Raw genomic sequence first — 20,302 nt, 5'->3', positions numbered from 1 at the left:
TAGTGATATTAAAAATCTCGGTGGTCACCCTGGACACGCCAACCACACTATTGCTCTATTGACGTGCTCCGATGGATATATTTATATTTTAACAAAACATTTCGACAACTACCTTTACAATGCGAATAAGCAGCAGTCCAAACCTTCTTTTCGATATAATGGTCTAGTTTCTTCCTTAATAAAGGGGTAAACAAGTTTGCTGAGTGTTGTGTGCCTACGGTAGAAGCCATTGCTTGCTGTCGCATAGGCTTTAGGGTGTATGCCATATATGTCCATCAGTCCGGAGTCTATCCCACAGTTGATGTGTTTGCTATACGTGCTTGTCAATACTTTTACGTTCTCCATTGTAGTAGTGACATTCTCAATCAGTTATTGGCTCTTTCGTTTTGAGTATTTGTTAAGTTTGTTAATGCAAACTACGCAAGTAATAGTTTATGTGTCTAGCGCATGCAACTCTATAGGATGTCCCTGGCCTGCGTGACCAGATTCAAGGGTAGTCTCGAGTTCCGGTTGCTCATTTGCTTGTACGTGAATTCTCACTTCTCAAATATGTACGTATTTGTGGAACTTACATACAATCTAGACTGTAAATGATCCAGTAGGCAAAGATCACTTGATTAAAGCTCGGATCAATTATCATTCACCAATGAGGCTGACTTGAATTAGATTGATCATAATCAGATCTTTGTAACTATTGCAACAGTTAAAATATAAAAGTATCAAACATAATACCTTTTCATGACAAATACTGGTAGAAATGTAGAATCCTCTGTTACAGCAGTAGAATAGTAAAACCATTCATTTAAATTATCACACATCAGGAGCTCAAATGCAAAATCAATTAATTTTGAATCATGAATAAGAATCAAGTCTATATTACATTACAACATGTTCATAAAGTCAGGAATACAAGCAGTACATATCACCAAAAACATGAGGCAAAGTACCATATAGAAAATGTAAACCAAGTAACATAACACCTAATAAATCACCTCCCTCTGTTTCTCTCCCTCTTTTAACATCAAAACTTACCTCTGTTCTTCTTCTTGCCTTGATCATGTTCTCCTTCTCATCAAGGATGACGGGTTCCCATCGAACAATTCATCGATATAAGTCTCAATATCCTCTGGTCCAAACTTTATATATTTCTCTGTCTGCCTTCCAGCATCCAAATGTTGCCGAAACCTACCTAAAAAAGATCGATATGCAGGAATAATCACTGCAGATATAGACTCGAAGCTCTGACTGGAGTTGTTCATCACTCACTATCCATGTGCTTTGAGCCTTATGTATCTCTTCAAACATAGCATTGAAGCTCTTAAACCTTTCTTTAAGTATTGGCTTAGCTACCTTTCCATTCACATGCAACCCTTCATCTTTTAAACATCCCAACACCTTACTCCAAGTCTCTCGTTGATAGTTCTTGTGGTATTGTCGCAGATCGGATGATCTTTTTCTTGTCCACGTGTTGCCAAGCAACTCGAAAATCTCAGCTGATCCTTTGATCTTCTGCATAATATACCTTCCATTGTTCATCAAGAAAATGTAGCTTAAAGAAAGGTCTTTGTACAGCTTCGATTTGGATTCAAGATTGGAGTCGAGTAGATCCATAACTGTCATCAATTGTTCCGAAAATGGAGATGGCTTTACCGTCGGGGATGGAAGATTATGGACGGGTAGCACGGTGTTGTCCCCATCAGGTGGTGCTTCATTTTCATCTGATACCATCTTTTGGTGTTCTTGAAAGACTTGTTCCAAGGTGTCTTTGTACTCACAGGCATATTTTATGTAGTTCACCGTGTAACGGGTTAGGGGGTGAACCGCACCGCCTGGGACTGGAGTTTTAGCAACATCACTCTTGATTGAGTTCTCCAAATCGCAGAATATCCCCACTGCGGCCTCACCAAGACGTCTGCGAGCTGATTGAGTCTCCCCTTTTGTGTCATGAGTTGAATCTTCGGCTAAAAACTCGTCCGTGGTGGGAATGAGATCTCTCAGTGTCTCATACATGTCAAGAAATTTGAACAACTTCTCCGCAGATCTTTTCGTCATGGCTACAGCTTCAGCAAAGTTTAGAAGCTGAAGAATAATATTCCTCGTGAGATTGTTGAACATGTTTCCTGAAACTAACAGTTTCTCTGAAAATACTTGTTCACAAAGCTTCCTTTCACCAGGCAAGTAAGTGTTGACGCCTTGCTTAATTACCTTAATCCAAGTCACAATTTCACCTTCCAGAGATTCCCAATTCATCTTCTGTACATCTTCAATGCTAAACTTCTCGAATCCTAGCTTCTTCAACCTTTCTTCAATAGCAGTTCGCCTCGTCACGCCGTACACTTGACAGCATTCTGCCTCGTAACCAGATGAAATCATTGCTGTTGCAATCTTCTTCAAAATTGTGACAGTTTCCATTGAGTACCCTGGAAAATTGTCCTCTTCAGATGGGGATTCAGGTAGGACACAACGATCAGGATCAGTGAATGAAGAAGAGGATGATGTAGACCGCTTGGATGACGAGGCTGACTTGCCATCGCCGTATTCTGAATCAGTCTTTTTAGAGACACCAAGAATAGTGCGAAACTCTTCCTCCAAGAAGGACATTGCGCCTTGTAAGACAGTACTTGTAAGATTCAGTAAAGAAGAAACACATTCTATTTCTTTTTTCTCCTCAAACCGAAACTCACCAAACGCGTTTGTGAGTTTATAGATCCTTTCTACTGAATCAAAAATAGAGGTTTCAACCTCATCGGACGAATCATTAATCAACTTGGATTGAGTTTCCCCTGAAACACATTTCACAATCTCCACTTGCACAAGTTTTGCAAATTTTTCAAGACAACTGGGGACCTCACTAGGCAGATTTTTCGCGGCAACGTCTTCAAGGAATTGATCCACCTCTTCGGAGAGTTTAACAAGACTGGTATCGACATCCTCCGCAGAAGAATCATATTGGATCATGTCATTTTCCAACAGCTCATTCTCTTCTCTGATTGTTTCCTGGTGAGTGTCTGTTGATTTTCGATCAATGTCTGTGGATGAAGGATGATCTGGGGACTCCTGTTTTGGGTCTTCACGAGACGAAAAACTACTAGATTTTTCGGAGAGGTTGTGGTTGTTAGTAATATGGTTTTTGTCCATAGAAGCAGAATGTCTTGATCTGAACATCTTGTGTTCTTGGTGTGTTTTTTTTCTCTGAGTTTGGTTATTGTTGTTGGAAATGGAGAAAGGAGGAAGAGGAACAAGAGAGAATGAAAGATGAGAAGGCGGGTGAGCGAGAATGAAGGACAATTGTTGGTTCATTTTGGAGGGACTGAAACGGTCAGAATTAGAGGTGTACAGATTAGGATAATGAAAGGAAACAGTTGACTCCGCTTACTTTGGGTCTTATGTTTCTTCCCGCCATCACTTGCACGTTTGTTTATTGTATATTTTTAGTATCTAGACTCTCAGATTAATGCGCACCACCATTGATGCTTACCACCTTCTCTCACGTTTTCCACCTAGAATCTCGTTCCCTCACATTTGTTTTGTTACTCTATTTTGTATTCTGCCCGATGATGGTGGATGGAATTGATGAGAAGTAATTGTTGGAGGGCAGGAGTGCGCTTGGTAATAGAGATGAAATGAAAAGAAACTCACTGTAAGTGTTAGTGGTTATAATGCTAGGAGAGTTGTGACATTGTTGTAATAGAAAAACCAGTAAAAAGAAGAATAAAAAAAAGTAGATGTTAGAATAATAGGATTAGAGAGCATTAACTCATACTCTACCTAGAGTTTTATATATATACTTAACTTACCTTGATGTTAAGGTATCCCAGTACATGAGAATAGAAAAGACTAGATACGGTTCAGTTTGGTATCCCAAAATATTTATAGAAACGTGGGACTTTACATACGTCAACAATATATAAGAGTGCACATCGTCATACTTCAAATACTTCAACGGGATTGTGATCAGGCTGTTGAGCCGGAAGCTAAAGCCAAGCAAATTTACCGCGGGCATGTCTCAATTTTCCCAGTTTGTAGGATGCACAATAATTATCGAATTGTGTCCTTTGGGTTTGCCAAATTTGAAGAACACTGTTTTCTTAAGACACACAATAAGGGAAGATTGCCAGTTCAAAATGAAGCATATCTACCGTCGCGTACTTCTATTTTCGTTTAATTGAGTTATCATTCTAAACGCATACCATTATACCAACAAATCTTTCGAAGTAGTCACCAATCAATCTACAGGCTCCAACTTGTAGAAAGAGCAGATTTTTGTGTATATCAAAAGGAGGCTGAAGCACACTTGATCAAATTTCAACGTTCCAAATCCTCGACTATATCTAAAGTAATCTATCTAACCAACCTATCACATAACCAGCAGTGGATACCCTTGTAAAGTAGAATTCCAACTAGAACTGCTGCATAAAACCAGCAGGATTATCACAATAGGCTAACGTTCTCGCCTCTTGTTCCACACGAAGTGTGCTCTTCCATTTCCCGTACTACCACTAACTCTAAACTTAGTAGAAAACAAGTATGTTAAGCTTACATAAACTTGTCTCCTATAGGTCTATTGCACAAAAGCATTCTTGTTCTCAAAAGATTAACTACTTCAGCATTTCCTTCCAAGGAAATGATGCGCTGTTTATACATTTGTAACTGTAAGAGCTTTTGGTAATGGAAGATGATGTGGTGTCTTCTTCTTTAAACATAACTGGTTGCGGGATTTCATTTTTTCCAGCAAATATGAGACATACAAGAGATAGTAACTAATCCAAGGGGTGTGGGAAGATATGGTCCACGAAGTAATTCAGTCACGGAAGAAGGGGTGGTTTAAGCAGCAGTATACTGCCAAATATGTAGAGAGTAAGAATACATCCAGGATAGCTAGCGCTATCCTGTTTTTTGATAAGTGCAAATAGTGGGCGAGCAAAAACATAAAAACAGCAGAACATTCTAAATGTCATGAAATTGCACGGTTGTCAATATCCTAAAATGACAATGCAATGTCTATTGCCCACAAATTTGAAATTCCAGGGATCACTTGGCTAATTACCCGAGAAATTCCAGGGATCACTTGGCTAATTACCCCGAATGGGGACTCTTAGGTTGCATAGACACAGGCTCACTTGAAAACTAGTTAATTCGTAGGGCCGTTTGATTTTTGTTTGGAAGAACTGATCCTACACCCAGTGTTGCGTTGAACTTGGCCACGAAATGTGCATGTTCGTTGCCCATGAAATCAGAGATAGATGCGCATTCTGTGGTAAGTGAAAACGTATCCATGCGTACATACTGGAAAACACAAAGCTTAACAGAACTCGGGAATATCCCAGCTTTACAGCCACTAAAAACTAGCAGATTGCTTGCGAATCAGCAAAGAAACTTCATGCAGTGAAACAGGATATAGACATTAGTTAAGGATGATGGGGACCCTTATTGTTTGAAGACCCCCTGTTACAAACAGGCACTCAGGTCTATAAATAGAACTACATGAACAATAATAATTGAAATACAAGGATTGGAACAGACCAGTAACAATAAATTAACAGGAAGGGCACCAGTTTTGACGACCCTTGCTTCATATAACCACTTGAGACTGCAATTCAATGTTCTTATGCGTGTAGATGACCCCTTTATCACTATCCACCACTTGTCCACTTCCTCTCAAAATCCTACAAATGAGGAGCACGTTAGAATTTCAAGGGTAAAACGAATCCAACAGAGATCACATAAGAACTGTTTTCCTTTGTGTTGTTGAATCAGTGGTATTTTTCCGAATATTTCATTCTCTGCTGATTGGAATAGTGGGACACACTCACTCTCAACATATTTGCATACCATTACAAATAATTCATGAAAGTTCTAACCTTAAAACACGGTTACCATTCTAACTTAAGCTATCCCAGGTGATTTTAAGAACCAACAAGCAGTAAGCATTGGAAGGTGACGCCTACGGCTGGGATTTGAGCCTAACGAGCTTCAGGATTCTCAGGCTCAACTTCTTAATTAAACGAGCTTCGAGATCTGTTGAGGCTTGGCCATATACTTATGTGAACGAGCTTGAGCAGAGCCCGAGTAGCATGCTTAACTTACCTTGTAGGAAAACCGAGCCTTGCTTCACTATGTTCAGGCTCCATTTTTTTTTTATTTAAAAAAGAGATCTAAAATGCTAAAAGCTAGCTCATATAGCCACATGAGAGAGTTGTAAGCAAGCCGAGCCCAAGGATCTCAACTCATTTACGAGCCCTAGAGAAACCCCAAGTGATATCAGAGCTGCCATTTTTTTTTTGAAGAGACAATAATGCATGTACATACCATCTAGTTGTTAAAAGCCCTTCAACTCCAACAGGCCCTCGTGCATGAATTCTACTCGTACTTATGCCAACCTGTTCATCAATTAAATTGCACAAGCAATTACAAATGGAGAACATGAAAACTAAAACAACAGATAAAGCAAGTACTACGACAAACACTACCTCGGCGCCAAGCCCAAAACGAGCTCCATCACAGAATCGTGTACTTGCATTATGAAAGACTGCAGCACTGGCATTATAGATGCATCCAAAATTCAAAACTTCAGTACTTATATCTAGATATAGCTTTTATTTGAAACAAGAGGATGTAAATATGTGCAAAAAGTTTCAAAAGTCAAAAGAAAAGTGCATCAAGTCCGAAAGAGAACAGATAAATGAAACAACGGCATACAAACATTGCCTCTACAGTGCATTCGTAAATTGTCATATTATTCTTTCACTGCAAACAGATCAGATGTAAGAAGCTTACCTGTCAACCTGATGTAAAAAGGCTTCAGCAGATTCCCGATCTTCTGTAACGATGCAATCCGTATGTGCACTGAAAACAAGTCAAACGATATATCAACTCACTTCTTTCTCTAACAAAGCATAGAAAATAAATTTGGAGGTGTAGCATGCCTTCCATGACGATGTATATGATCAATCGCTGCATTAACATCATCCACAATCTCAATTGTGCAAGCCATGGAATTGTACTCCTGATGAAATGAATGCGCCTCTTTAATATTTAACAAAGTGCTCGCTCTGGGTCCCCCATATAAAGTAACACCTGTGACATGCAAATAATTTAAGAGCACGTTACTTGATCCCTCAATTTCTTTACAGGAAAATCTATATAAATAATAAATCCTCATATTCAAGCAATCATTTGCCATTCGTATATAATATGGTATGTTGTTTACTACCGAAAATTTTATGCAACTCAAAATTTTGAATATCGCATTTCAGAGAAGACGGATTAGTACTTCTATTGTAGGCATTATTTATTGATTTTTCCTTTGCTTCTGAAAAAGAATTAAGCAAGACTCATGGTAACCCTTCGAGCCGACGGAATTGGTAATATTATCCGTGAACGTATTGAGCAAAATAATAGAGAGGTCAAAATTGTTAATACCGGCACCGTACTTCAAGTAGGTGATGACATTGCTCGTATTCATGATCTTGATGAAGTAATGGCAGGTGAATTAGTAGAATTTGAAGAGGATACAATAGGCATTGCTCTTAATTTGGAATCAAATAATGAACTATGGGAAAAAAACTCAAAAAAGGTAATTCCTACTCTTTACATATAATATGTCATTTTCACATATTATATGTCATTTACAATCATTTTATTAATTTTTTTTTTGAAATGGTTATGGGGTTTAGGCAGACCCTAAACTTCAAAGAGTTACATACCTCCCCAAGACTATGATCATTAGAGGGAGAATCCTGACTACGACTACAATAATAATAGGCTCAAAGCCTTACAATCATGAGAACTCATGAAAATAACCCACTCGGGTACATACACACAGGCTTAACAACATAAAAACATCTAATGTCTGCTGCCAAACAAAAAATTATCCCTTAAGACCGGGTGATCATTCCTTAGGTGTTTTTGTGCGTGCCCGAAGTTATAGAAAAAGGTCCCACATTCACCGCAAGCGTATGTTACAATCATTTTTTAATTAACACTAAAAGAAGTCACAACTTACCTTCAAAAATACTGAATAGTTCAAAAGCATTGCCAACATAAAAACATTTAATGTCTGCCGCCAAACAAAAATTTATCCCTTAAGACCGGGTGATCATTCCTTAGGTGTTTTTGTGTGTGCCCGAAGTTATAGAAAAAGGTCCCACATTCACCGCAAGCGTATGTTACAATCATTTTATTAATTAACACTAAAAGAAGTCACAACTTACCTTCAAAAATACTGAATAGTTCAAAAGCATTGCCAATTAAAAAAAAAATGTAAGAACTAAAGGAAATTGGAAACTAATTCACTGGTGCAAACTTTGATGCCCAGATACAACATAGCTAATAATAGGGTTGGTCATCGAGCTACCCGAGTCGAGTTTTGCCATGCTCAAGCTCGGCTCGCACCTATAGAAACTCGACTCGAACTCGACTTCAAGTTTAATATTGGGCTCAAGCTCGACTTGTTTTGCACAACGAGTTTAATATCGGATTCGAGCTCAAGCTCAAACGCAGTTATGTTCATTTGAACTCAAACTAAAAAAAAGTGTATAAAACATTAAAACGGGTATAAATTATAAATTATAGTTGGGTATAAATTATAAATTATGTACTGGGTATGGGCTTATAAAACGAGTAGCACACGAGCTACTCAAACTCGAGCTCGACTCGAACTAGAACGAGTAGCTCATGAGCTACTCGTGATATAGAACGAGCTTTAAATTAAGCTCAAGCTTGACTCATACTTTTGCGCGGACGAGTTTGAGACGAGCCAAGCTCGAGTTACTCACGAGCAGCTGGGCTCGATGACCAGCCCTAAGCTAAAAGCACCGCAAAACAGATGTGAGAATCAAGTAAGGATTTCAATTTAAAGTATAGGGAACGAATATGGATACACAGTCCACATACTACAAACCTATCTATGTACATATTCTCCTCTTCACTTACTTTACCCAATTGGGAAAAACAAAAATCCTTCAAAGATGAAAAAAAGACCAAAGAATACAACTTTTCTTTTGGCTTGATTTGAAGAAATGAAGAGGTAAATAGACTCTAGAAAGAAGTTCAGAATGCTACTATTGATATTAGTCTGAGACTTGCTTGCTTAAAAGAAAGAAATTCAGAAAAAAGAGAGATAATAAGTAGTTGGAAATAAGGAATTTTCTTATATTTTCGTACCGCTCCTTTCTCTTATTTTCCCTTCTCTTTTTTGGCTCATGAAGGGGATAGGTGAGAAATACATGGGGAACATCTGAGGTGCATCCTACCATATCTTCCACATATCAATACCAATGTCAGCATTCTATCCAGGTATCATAAAGTGCATATGGTTGTGCTAATCAAGCAGTAGTTCACACACGAAGCGTACCTTCCTGTGTGACTCAAGGCCCACCTTCCATTTTACATTAGAGTCTCCTAACATAAGCAATTATAATTCTAAGAGGGTTGGTTGCGCTAGAGTTGAATGCCTTTGGAGGCGCCAACCTAGTTTAAAATGTCAATATTTGAATAATGAAGCAGAATCTTCCCCATCTCCTTTTGTACATGTACTTTTTACTCTCTTTTTTTTCCTCAAGTCTTGTTTTTCCACAAAACAAGTTCTACGCAAGAAGGAATAATTATTGAATATTCTCCCCCGAAAATGAATAGAATGAAGAATCCTGGCTATAAATCTTGTTCTTAACAAAGTATAACCAGTCCTGTTTTTCCAACAAATCCAATTTCTATACAAAGTATGGTCAGTTTTATTCCCCCTTTTCCTAATGAATTATGTAAACAAGGAAATCAATACCTTCAGTGTTAAGTCCTACAATGAGCTCATTAAAACCATTAGTTTTCACCAAATCATTGTGCACAAGAAGTGTTTCCTGTAAATAGCAAGGTGAGCCACAATGAGTATATGTAGTATTTCACAAACAGGGAAATAAAGACAATTAATCTCAGGTATAGACAGGAAACTAGATCTGAAAGAACTAAACCCATATAGATACACCCATAAAACATGTTGTCGATCAAAAGGAATGGGTCGAAAAATTACCATTGCATTGCAGGCTGCAGGATAGTCGATCTTTGCATCCAAAACAACTTGTTTTGCCATATCCATGTTAGCTGACTTATCAACATAGACATGGCAAATTCCATCTGGGCAATCAAGCAACTTAAGTATCATATGGTATATACCTCTACAGACCATCCTTAAGCATTGTGAGCGTATGCATCAAACTAGAGAAAACATGCAGATATTCAAATGAAACCAAACCATTAGTAAGCATACCAGCATGACCAAGAACAGGAATTTTGGTTGATTCTTTGATTTGGGAAACCAGTTTGTTGCTGCCTCTTGGGATCACAAGATCTATCACATCATCATGCTGTACAGAGAGTAGATACTGACTTAAGTTCTATGAGTAATAAAAGGAAATAATCATTTGTCTGGGTTCCCTAATCACACTACCTACCTTAAGTAGATCAGGAATTTCCTCTCTTGAAGTAACCAGTCCAATAAGCTTTTCACCGACATTTTCCGGAATGGCTGCGGTAATAACCTAAAGGAGGGGCAAGAAAACATATATAGCATCATTGCATCAAGTGGAAATAATAATAACAACAACAAAAAAAAAAAAAAAAAAAAAAAAAAAGGAGAAGAAATAAAACATGAAAATTACTACTAAAAACAACACATCTAAGCAAAATAAACCTTGTGCAAGATTGCATTGGAACGCTTAGCTTCTTTTCCTCCTTTCAAGAGGAGCCCATTCCCGCTCCGAATCGCTAATGATGCTATCTATTAAGTCGGACCAAAATAAGTGAGTATCAGTAAAACAACACCGTCTGACAGGAAACGACTCCATTTCTCAACTAATATGATTCTAATGAGTTCATGATATTGGTATTTGTACCTGTAAGCATCTATTGGAAATTTGGAATGCAAGCAGTATACATAGTTTTCAAAATTACAAAAACGTTTCAAGTTTGGTTCAAATTTGTTGTAACAAAATTTTGATACCTTTTGAAGTGCCTTATAGTTTAGAACGGTAGGGTACATATCATTTCTAGAAACAAAAACCAACCAAACTGAGTGTAGGAAAGAGGCATAATTAATCTTTCAAAATTAAAGTTTATTTGTTTTCTGCTTTTTAATGCAATAAAACAGAATCTCACAATTTTCAACACAGAAACAATTTTCTTTCCAGTTATTATTCCTTATTAATATTTCTCTATAAAAAAACAATGCAACATTAAATTTTCCTCTTACCTGAACAAGTGCATCTGGACGAGATTCAAACACAATCAGTAGAACGCCCAATGGAGATGATGTTTTATCCAAGATAAGCCCATCTGCAAGCTGGATGTAAGAGTACATATTACAAGAAGTTCTAGAGCAAGTGATAACCAACAGGCATTTTAGCTTTTGGTCCCTGTAATAAATGCCATATTTAGGCTTTGGTACTGATGGTCACGTATGACCAAGATATGAATTTGGAACCTAATTCCAATGCCTATGTCAATTTTAGGGTTCAACAACCTTGTTCCTCGCGAAGAACACGAACTCTCACAAGAATTCAATTGAGAAAACCTTTCTCTAACACTCAAACTTTATTATTCATCAACTCTAACTATGGCCAATGACCTACAACTCAATTTATAGCTAAAGAGACTATGAATTTAGAAGCTAGCCTTCTAATTCAAATTTAGAAACTAATAATCCTAATTTTCGGAATTAAATATAACTCCAAAAATAACATATGCTAAAAACATCAAAACAATATCTAAACATAATTAGAAATAGTCCTAATAATATATGAACCAATATGGAACTAAAACAAGGGCTTGGAACTTAGATGCATCAGGTACACAACTGATAGCAGATTAGCCTTCAATCTTCCTCTTACTTGACCACGTTAACTGTGAGTCAAGTGTTGGTATTTTGTTAAATGCCCATAATACCCTTGTCACACATTTTGAGGCCAATGACCATGACGCAACAGCTAGTATTAATCAAACTATTGCTTTTACCATTAATCTCCTCATTACCACCACCACCACCCTCCAGCTCATTATAAAAATGTTGTCTATGAGATTTGGAGATTGTTTGAAGAAAAGGGTAGTGAAAATCTTCTTCTCGCACCATCTTCTTCCTCTTGTAACAAGCCCATTTTATTTCCTATCGTAAATCTAAACTCTATTTCCGAAGGAAGAAAAAACAAATCTCACGTTGTCTTTTTCCATCTTCTTCTTCTACAGTCACTATTAAATTCCGTGAAGTCCAAATATACCCATTGTTAGACTGGTGAGGCAATTCGGTCCAACAATGAGTGACATTAAGCTAATTTTGAGAACCAAAGAGAGGCTTCTACTTAAATTTGAGATTTGGGAATTGCTTCGGGAAAATGGTATTGGGAGTGTTCTTGGTTAAATGTAGATTTGATGATTTACAATTGTGAGGTTACACCATTCTTTTGTTCTTAAGTGCTTCGTTTGATTTCAAGGATAGTGGTGGAGATGGTGATAGAAGTTGGCGGTCGTGGTGGTGAAGGGAATCTGAAGGAGATGGTTTTTTTTCCGATCAGTAAAGTTTACTTTATATAATACTATAATAATGAATAGAAGATTATCCGGTCTAAGCAGCAAGACACCACTTGACTTCACACAAGCACCCTATGTTCCACCAATTACAAAGACCTACCCATCTCACAAACGGATTAGAAAATGATGATGAGACGAAAGATTACAAACAATAAGTACCAGATTAGAGATTGATCCTATTATCAGTCGCTACATTAGGCTTTGGTCCAAGGGCATCCTAGGTATTAGTGAAAATACTCACACATTGACTACAGCCAACTAATAATGGTCAACTGACAGAAAAGGGACAAAGCCAATCAACGACTTATCATGGACCAAAGCCTAAATATGAGAATGGACCAAGACCTAAAAACCCCTAACCATCATATTGCAACAGCACCAAAATGTGTGAAACATTATGGAACATGCATATTGCAAGAGCACCAAAGTATCTTGACACAGTTCTTTAAAGTTGATGGTGTGAACGACTTAAACATTTTTTATAATGAGTTTCATGTCAGGATTATACTTTAACAAAGTTTATGTAAAACTCATTATGGATCTGTATCCACAGTCTATACAGGAAACAGACGACGGTGGAAAACTAAATCCTCACATTTCACTTCTGTTACCTCTGTTCTTTTCAAAATTTCATGTCAGGGTGATACTTTAACAAAGTTTATGTAAAACTCATTATGGATCTGTATCCACAGTCTATACAGGAAACAGACGATGGTGGAAAACTAAATCCTCACATTTCACTTCTGTTACCTCTGTTCTTTTCAAAATTTGACCAATTGGTTCTTCCATGTCTGCGAGTACACGAATTGATTTTGCCAAACCTGAAATCTGCAAAGTAGAATGCACCAAAATCAACAATAGCATCTTAGTTTATTAAAAAAAGGTAAAGCCAAAAACAGAAGGCGTACATAAAGAATAGCAGGAAAACATGTCATATAAGAAGATTAATATGCACAATGAAAATGGTGTGCGAGGCAAAACAACCACAAGAGGCAAACAATGTACATAGTTACAAAAAACAAACTTGTAAAGGATAAAATTTCTCAAACTTTGGAGCATCCAACCCAAAACTAATTGGCAATGATTGGAGTGGTCCGAGGAAATTATGAATTATTTTGCAAGGCTTTAAATATTCCATGTCGGAATATAAATCGCAAAATGCCTTCTCACGTGTGGCATTACTTATGAGCCTCATACATGGAATGACATTATTGTGTGATGTGGAGTAAACGGGCCTTTGGACAAACTGAAATTGTCTGCCCCAATATTAGCTTATGGAGCATCCAGACTCAAAAATAATTGGCAATGAGTAGAGCATCAGCAGGAACTAAAAAACTATTTTACCAAGGTTTAGATATTCCATGTGGCACTATACATCTCAACAAACTCAATTTAGTACTAAGATAGAATTTTAGCAAGTCAGCTATGCCTTGCCTTCCTTGGCTTCAGCTCCAACCGAGATATCAGTGACTTGTCATACCCAGCCAGCTGCTGCAGCAACATCAGCTTCATTCTCAGCCCTGATCATGTTTTCATTTGCCTCCAAAGCATCGGCTATGTCCAGCAAAATTTTCTTTCTTTTTTCTGAAGGCAAGCCCTGAAATGCAAATTGTTTAAGTAATTTAGAGTCGAACAGTCATCACAATTGGCTTCAAATGAGCGCACATGAAAAGTTACAAAGAATTCTCAAATTGTAAAACAGGACGTCAATTTTCCAAAGTACGAGAAAGTGCAAGACTTGACGTTGACATTGTAAACAGTAAACTTCACCTGAAGCCGTCTGGAACAGTCCCTTGCTGCAACTGCCATCTCACGTGCCCCAACTTCTTTAAGTGGAGTCCATAAATGTGCATCCTGATGAAAGAGAGTTCCAACCCTCTCTCCTTGAAGCACTTTTATAATGTTGTCAGTTGCAAAGCCACTTCCAAAATAAAAATAAAGAATAAGTTAGTGTTCAGGAGTAAGGCGAACTTATGTATATAACTGCAACGTAGCTTCCCCACACCTTACACAAAATTAAGTCCTAATTACCTATTCAATCAGGAATAGTTCAAATAAATTCCTATATGCTAACAAGTACTTCCATTTCAATGATGTAAAGGTCCAAGACTCCATCCCCAACAGTAAAAAAGGCTGAGATTCTGTATTTCCAATATATTTACCTAAAGACAAGCAGGGTATACATTTATTGCAGTTCAGACTTCAGAGATTGTCGCCATTTATTTCAAATGGCCTTCTCCATGTAAGGAAGAAAAGAGTTAAGAGGTTTGAGGACCAGATTGTTAATTGAATACCTATCTTGGTAGTTGACCTCATTCCTTGCATTTCTTCCAAAAGGGTGATTATAAGTCTTGATTATAAGTGATTGTAAGTCTATTTCTTCCAAAAAGGAATTGTAAGTCCATTTCCATAGATCTGAGTGAATTCCATGGCTAGGGCCTAGGGGTAAGGGACATGATGAAAGAGTGAGAGACCTAACGGGTGTCAAACTAATAGGGACATCTTAGTGTCATGCAGATGCGAATCTCACTTCAATTTTATGTACTTTCATTATATTTGGCAGTCTAACAAAGGAATAAATGAAAGTACTTCTGTTTCATTTATTGAATGTGGCCAACTGCAAGAGAAGTATCATTCCCAGCTTTTAAAATCTCATTGCACTTTTTATCGAAAAAAACAGTTCAAGGTAAAAACATACCTAGTAATAATCACAGGAATTCCAGCATGAGCTGCATATACAGCAGCTTTAACTTTAGCAGTCATACCCCCTCTTCCTACCCTAGATTTGTCCCCAAATGTTATCTCTCCTTGATGTGTTTCTTTTAAGTATGTATGGATTAACTTTGAATTTGGTTCACTGGGTGGGCCACTATATAAGCCCTCTACATCACTCAGCAGAATTAGAAGGTCAGCTTTCAACTCCAAAGCCAATAAAGCTGCTAAACTGTCATTGTCCCAAAATATACCAGAAGAATCCTGAAAATGAAAGTCGTAGTTAGACAGAAACAGCAGAATAGTGTACAAAACTTGACAACCCCAACCCCAACCCAACCCAACCAAACCCCCATTTCCAAAAAAAATGAAGAAGAAATGACAGAAAAGTATCCCAAGTTATCATTGAAATACATCAATTGAATATACCGATTAAAAAAAAAAAAAAAACCCTAAACGTACTAAAACCATTAAGGCCAAGGAGAGGAGTCATACCATCTGTTGGTTCCATTTAAATAAATAGCAACATTTTATTAGCAGCGATTTTAAACAATGTCATGTTGTATGAGTAACTGATGTACCAATAATTGAAACACTAGTACCGACCTATTCCTTCTCTAGGTCCTCGATTTCTAAAACGTAAAATAATCTAAAAGTCACCAGTTTTGTAATCAAATAAACGTCATTACCCTCTTTGTAATCGATTTTCTTTTGTTCCCTGTTTGTCTAACGTCTGGAGAATCAGTTGATCCTATTCTTTTTCTTGGAAATCTAGATCTTTAAGCTTTCATTATCTTCCTTTTTCTCTTTGGAGTCTAGGTCATGCTAGTTATGGTTAATAATCGCCTACCATCATGTCCAAACTTAAGTTTTTCTCCAATCAGCAAATCCTTTCTCTGTTCTTAAAGGTTATGGATAAGGTTCAAAATGTCGAAGGAGAATGCACACGCTAAGTGCTAGTTGGGAGCCTCACGCTAGGGAACACTTAGGTGTCCTAGGCTCATTTGCGCCTTAGTAATCCGCTAAAGAAGCTTAGGCAATCTTCTTGGGCCATGCTTACCTATGTGCAGTCGAAAGGCCTAATGATAAACCTGATTTCAAATCGCCTAACAATCAATTTTCTGTTCACTTATTTTCATCGAAAACCCTCTCTTACCCATTTCCCTACCCTTTTATGCCCTAGAAACCATATTTGAACAAAATTCAAGAGGTTGAATTTCTTTTGTGACTACGACAAAATTGTCTGTCTCAAATCTAAGGTACTAATAACCGAAATTTCCCCACCGTCCATACTGGCACTCGGCTAAAGTTTGTGCCACCTCCAAGCTCAGCCTAGCCATCTTGATTGGTGGAAACCCCAGAGGTGTAGTAACCGAAGATGATCAGCCTCCATATTAATCTATCCGCATCCCACTTGGTGCATTCAATCCTCTGGACTTCATGATAGAAGTTATATAGCTCCAGTTCATAAATGTTGATGTTATAATGTCTCAGTTTTCATAAGCAATATATAGTTGTACGACAAGTTTTGACACATCCCTTTTGAGGCCTTCATGTGCAGATGGGAGTCCATTATGAGATGAGGGCAATATTGTTCTATGTTTATTTCTTTTCAGTTTCATAGTAGCTTGTACTATAGGATATCTCATACTATTTCTTTTTGTTTACATATATATAAATACTATACTTTACCAATAAAAAAAATAGCAATATATAGTTGTACTCATGTAGTTATGTTTTTGTAAACAGATAGATGATAAATACTTGATAAAAATCCACAATTACTTGTACAGTTGTGTTTGTTTATTACTTTTTCGCATTATTAAAATACACAAAAAAACACCTTTACGCATGATTAAAATTGTAAAGAAGAGAAAATCAGTAATAGTAGCTGAGTGAATGTGCTATGCGATCACCTAGGCTCAACCCTGGCATGTAGGAATCACCTGTGTGTGACTACATGGATAAAAATATTATGTAGCTGAGAGGGCTTTGGTTCCTTGGGGCTTCACTTTTGGAGGCAAGTAGCGGTTATTCATTTAAGCACCTTACTTGTAGTTGTGTTATGTTCTACTGAGGAAGGGACTTTGCTTCTTAGAAGTAAAGATAACTGGAAAAATAGTGTACCATTTATTTTTATTTTTATTTTTTCACATGACCCCAGCAGTCAATCACTATTGGAATTTGGCATCCCTTCCATTTCATTTAAGATTAGACTTACCCCCAACCCACACATAAGATGATGGAATCTTCAAGTCAATGAAAGCTGACCATCACTTGGGGTAGGGCATGCCATAAAAACCATGAATGATTGAAATCCAATGTCAGAAGTGACATCAACATACCTCATATGGAGCTCTCCTGGTACTGATTGCGTCATTTTCGTTGAAAATGGGAACCACCCTCAAAGATAACAATGAATTCACTGTTTCACTAAGCTGCAATCGGAAATCTGGATCTCGAAAATCATTGTCAGTTACAAGTAGCTGAGATGATGTCACATCGAGCTGCACAACATGGTAGTCCATACATGGAAAAGAAAATCACAGAGTTGCATGGAGAAATCATAACTGTTTAGAACATAGCAAGCGCTTCTAACAAAAAATTACTTCTCAAGTTCTCAGAATGGGACATGGGAGAGTATATAAACTTCACCTGACTGAAAAGGACATCATACAAAGCCATGAGTCCACTCTGCCCAACAGCTGCACATGCCTTTCCATCAAGTTCAACTTGTGGTTTTTGAAGATCAGCAAAGCTGCAAAACTCTAACAAAATCAAGTTCCCAAAAGAGAGCAGTATCTCTTAACTACACTGTCATTTTTCTCCAAAAACAATCTGATGCAAGTAACTTACATACAACTATAACTTCATTCCACTATCTTGAGGCACATTGATCAAACAAACAAACACTCTGCTATAACTTACCTCTCCAAGGGCTGAGAAACATTTCGGTGAGCAAAAACTCAAAGATGACAGGAAAACAAGTAGGGTCCACCAAAATTATACATAATCCAAATGAATCAAACCAGGAAAAATTTTCTTAGTGAAATCTTCTATACATAAACTGTATTGTTGAGCTGCATATCTTTATACGATAAATGTTAATATAAAGAACCATTTGACCTATTCATCAAGGGGGGGAGGGGGGCTTTCATCTTGTTATTTGCTTGTGATTATTCGATAACAAGTGTAATCCCCATCACCTTTTTTGGAGTGGTAAGTACGTGATGAGTGTTCCTAAGTTAATGGTGCTAACCTAGTTGGGATGTCCCAGGTGAATATACATTCCATCTGTATCACTTCTCTTAATAGTACATAATTAATAGACAAGGGTTTGGTTTTCAAATGAAACCATCATGCAGACATGCAGTTACATATGAAATATGGTTAGCATATAAGGAGCAGGGGTGTTCAGGAAACACACCATGTGAACCGTCTACAAACAATTTTTTAATGCAAAGATGACCACGTGCTAAGGGAGGTATATAATCCCAGAGAGTTTATATCATCTCCATTTCAGGAAATTGACAAAGACAAAGTTGATAACCATGATGGTGAACCATCCATAAGGACGAAGATTTTCAAAAGAGCTCTCCACCCCAGATCAGCAGAGGATTAAGGAAGGATACTGACTGTTACAGTTAACACAGAGCTATGAAATATTAAAGCAACAGTAAAACATCATCACTTATCAGCTACCTCCCATTACAAATATGTAGTGAAAGACCAATAATAAGCCACTTTCTCTTTGAAATGAGTCATGGTATAACGTGATTACTGGAGGGAGGGAGGGAGAGGCATTTCAAATTCAGACTTCTGAACAAGTGCTGGAACTATCTTGTATACTTACCTGAATCCTCCAAGTCCCCTCTAAATTTCACAAGAGGTTCTACTTTAAATATAATATGCTTATCCGAGTCATGTTGGACCTAGCCAAATAGAATATACGATTGTTTTCAATATCCAATGATAAGGACCACGATAACTGGTAAACCAATCCAACATAGATTACCAGGAATGCACATACCGATTAAATTTGGTTGACTCGAGAAAATTAGAATAGTGTGAAAATTATCCAAATATGGACAACAGAATGTTAAATATTCAATGATATGCAGAAAATAAACACAATAGAAGAAAGTTCAACAAAAAAAGAAAGCAGACCTGCTATTAACTAATTTCCTGAATCTAAGCCTCTGGCGGCCAGCACCAACAGCACCTGAAGTCACTAAAATAACCTCAAACCCTCGAGAGTTTAAATCTTTAAGCTGCATGTCATTTGAGTAAAACAAGAGGAAATAAATTATAAGCTAGTTATCATTCTTCCATTAATTCAAGAAAAGAACACAGTAAGTACTAATCTCAAAGAGAACCTGTTCACAAAGTGCTCCAAGCCTGCCCAATGCTAATCGTCCATCGGATCGGGTGACAACAGCTGTTCCAACCTTTAAGAAACAAAATCAGAAGCCAAGAACTACTGAGAGATCGATCTCTTCATATAACTTACCTAAACTTAGCCACAGTGAAATATAAATATAAACAGATAACGTAAAAAAAAAAAAAACTAACAATCTACTACTCTACACAATGTTGAATTATTACAATAATAAAGACAACTGTTCAATCTCAAATTACAATCAAATATACAAAGCTTCATAGTTCAATAATTATAGTTTCCTAAAAATAAAATCAACGACAAAAATGAACCTTAACGACGACCCGCTTGGCATCTTTAACGAATGTTCGAGTAGTATCCATGGTGAGGTGCTTGTTCGTTCGTTCGTTCGTTCGTCTGTCCGTCCGTCCGTCCTATATGACTCAGTTAATAAGAGTTATGAGAGAGCGAGCGAACTCGGAAATATAGAGCGGTGGAAGGAGAGAGAGTTTCAAGAGTTTCAGATTTTGAGGATAGGTGTCAAATGTAACATCTGGGAACCTGTCAACTGAAAAAATATATAACGAGTATATATACTGACGGATCCGTGAACCCGGGCTTTATGTTTTAACCCTAAAT

At 37.4% G+C, this 20,302-nt stretch overlaps 1 protein-coding gene and 1 pseudogene across 1 annotated transcript; both read right to left on the bottom strand.

Moving 5' to 3' along the window:
• Positions 1–819: 819 nt before the first annotated feature.
• LOC147486747 (exocyst complex component EXO70C1 pseudogene) lies at positions 820–3,424 on the bottom strand (annotated as a pseudogene).
• A 1,957-nt stretch (positions 3,425–5,381) lies between these two features.
• P5CS1 (delta1-pyrroline-5-carboxylate synthase 1) lies at positions 5,382–20,302 on the bottom strand. Its single transcript, XM_086569728.1, is given in 21 exon segments — positions 5,382–5,666; positions 6,310–6,380; positions 6,471–6,537; positions 6,778–6,846; positions 6,927–7,077; positions 9,779–9,854; positions 10,025–10,128; positions 10,262–10,358; positions 10,446–10,532; positions 10,685–10,771; positions 11,243–11,332; positions 13,324–13,401; positions 14,008–14,059; positions 14,061–14,170; positions 14,344–14,494; positions 15,272–15,549; positions 17,631–17,792; positions 17,941–18,043; positions 19,453–19,556; positions 19,662–19,733; positions 19,996–20,302. Coding segments are annotated over 21 exon segments (2,154 nt in total). The 5' UTR covers positions 20,047–20,302; the 3' UTR covers positions 5,382–5,572.

Source organism: Coptis chinensis, chromosome 7 (assembly GCF_015680905.1).
Source record: "Coptis chinensis isolate HL-2020 chromosome 7, ASM1568090v1, whole genome shotgun sequence".
In the NCBI taxonomy this organism is placed as follows: domain Eukaryota; kingdom Viridiplantae; phylum Streptophyta; class Magnoliopsida; order Ranunculales; family Ranunculaceae; genus Coptis; species Coptis chinensis.
The sequence above is the reverse complement of the archived record's forward strand: the minus strand, read 5'-3'. Positions and strand labels throughout refer to the sequence as shown.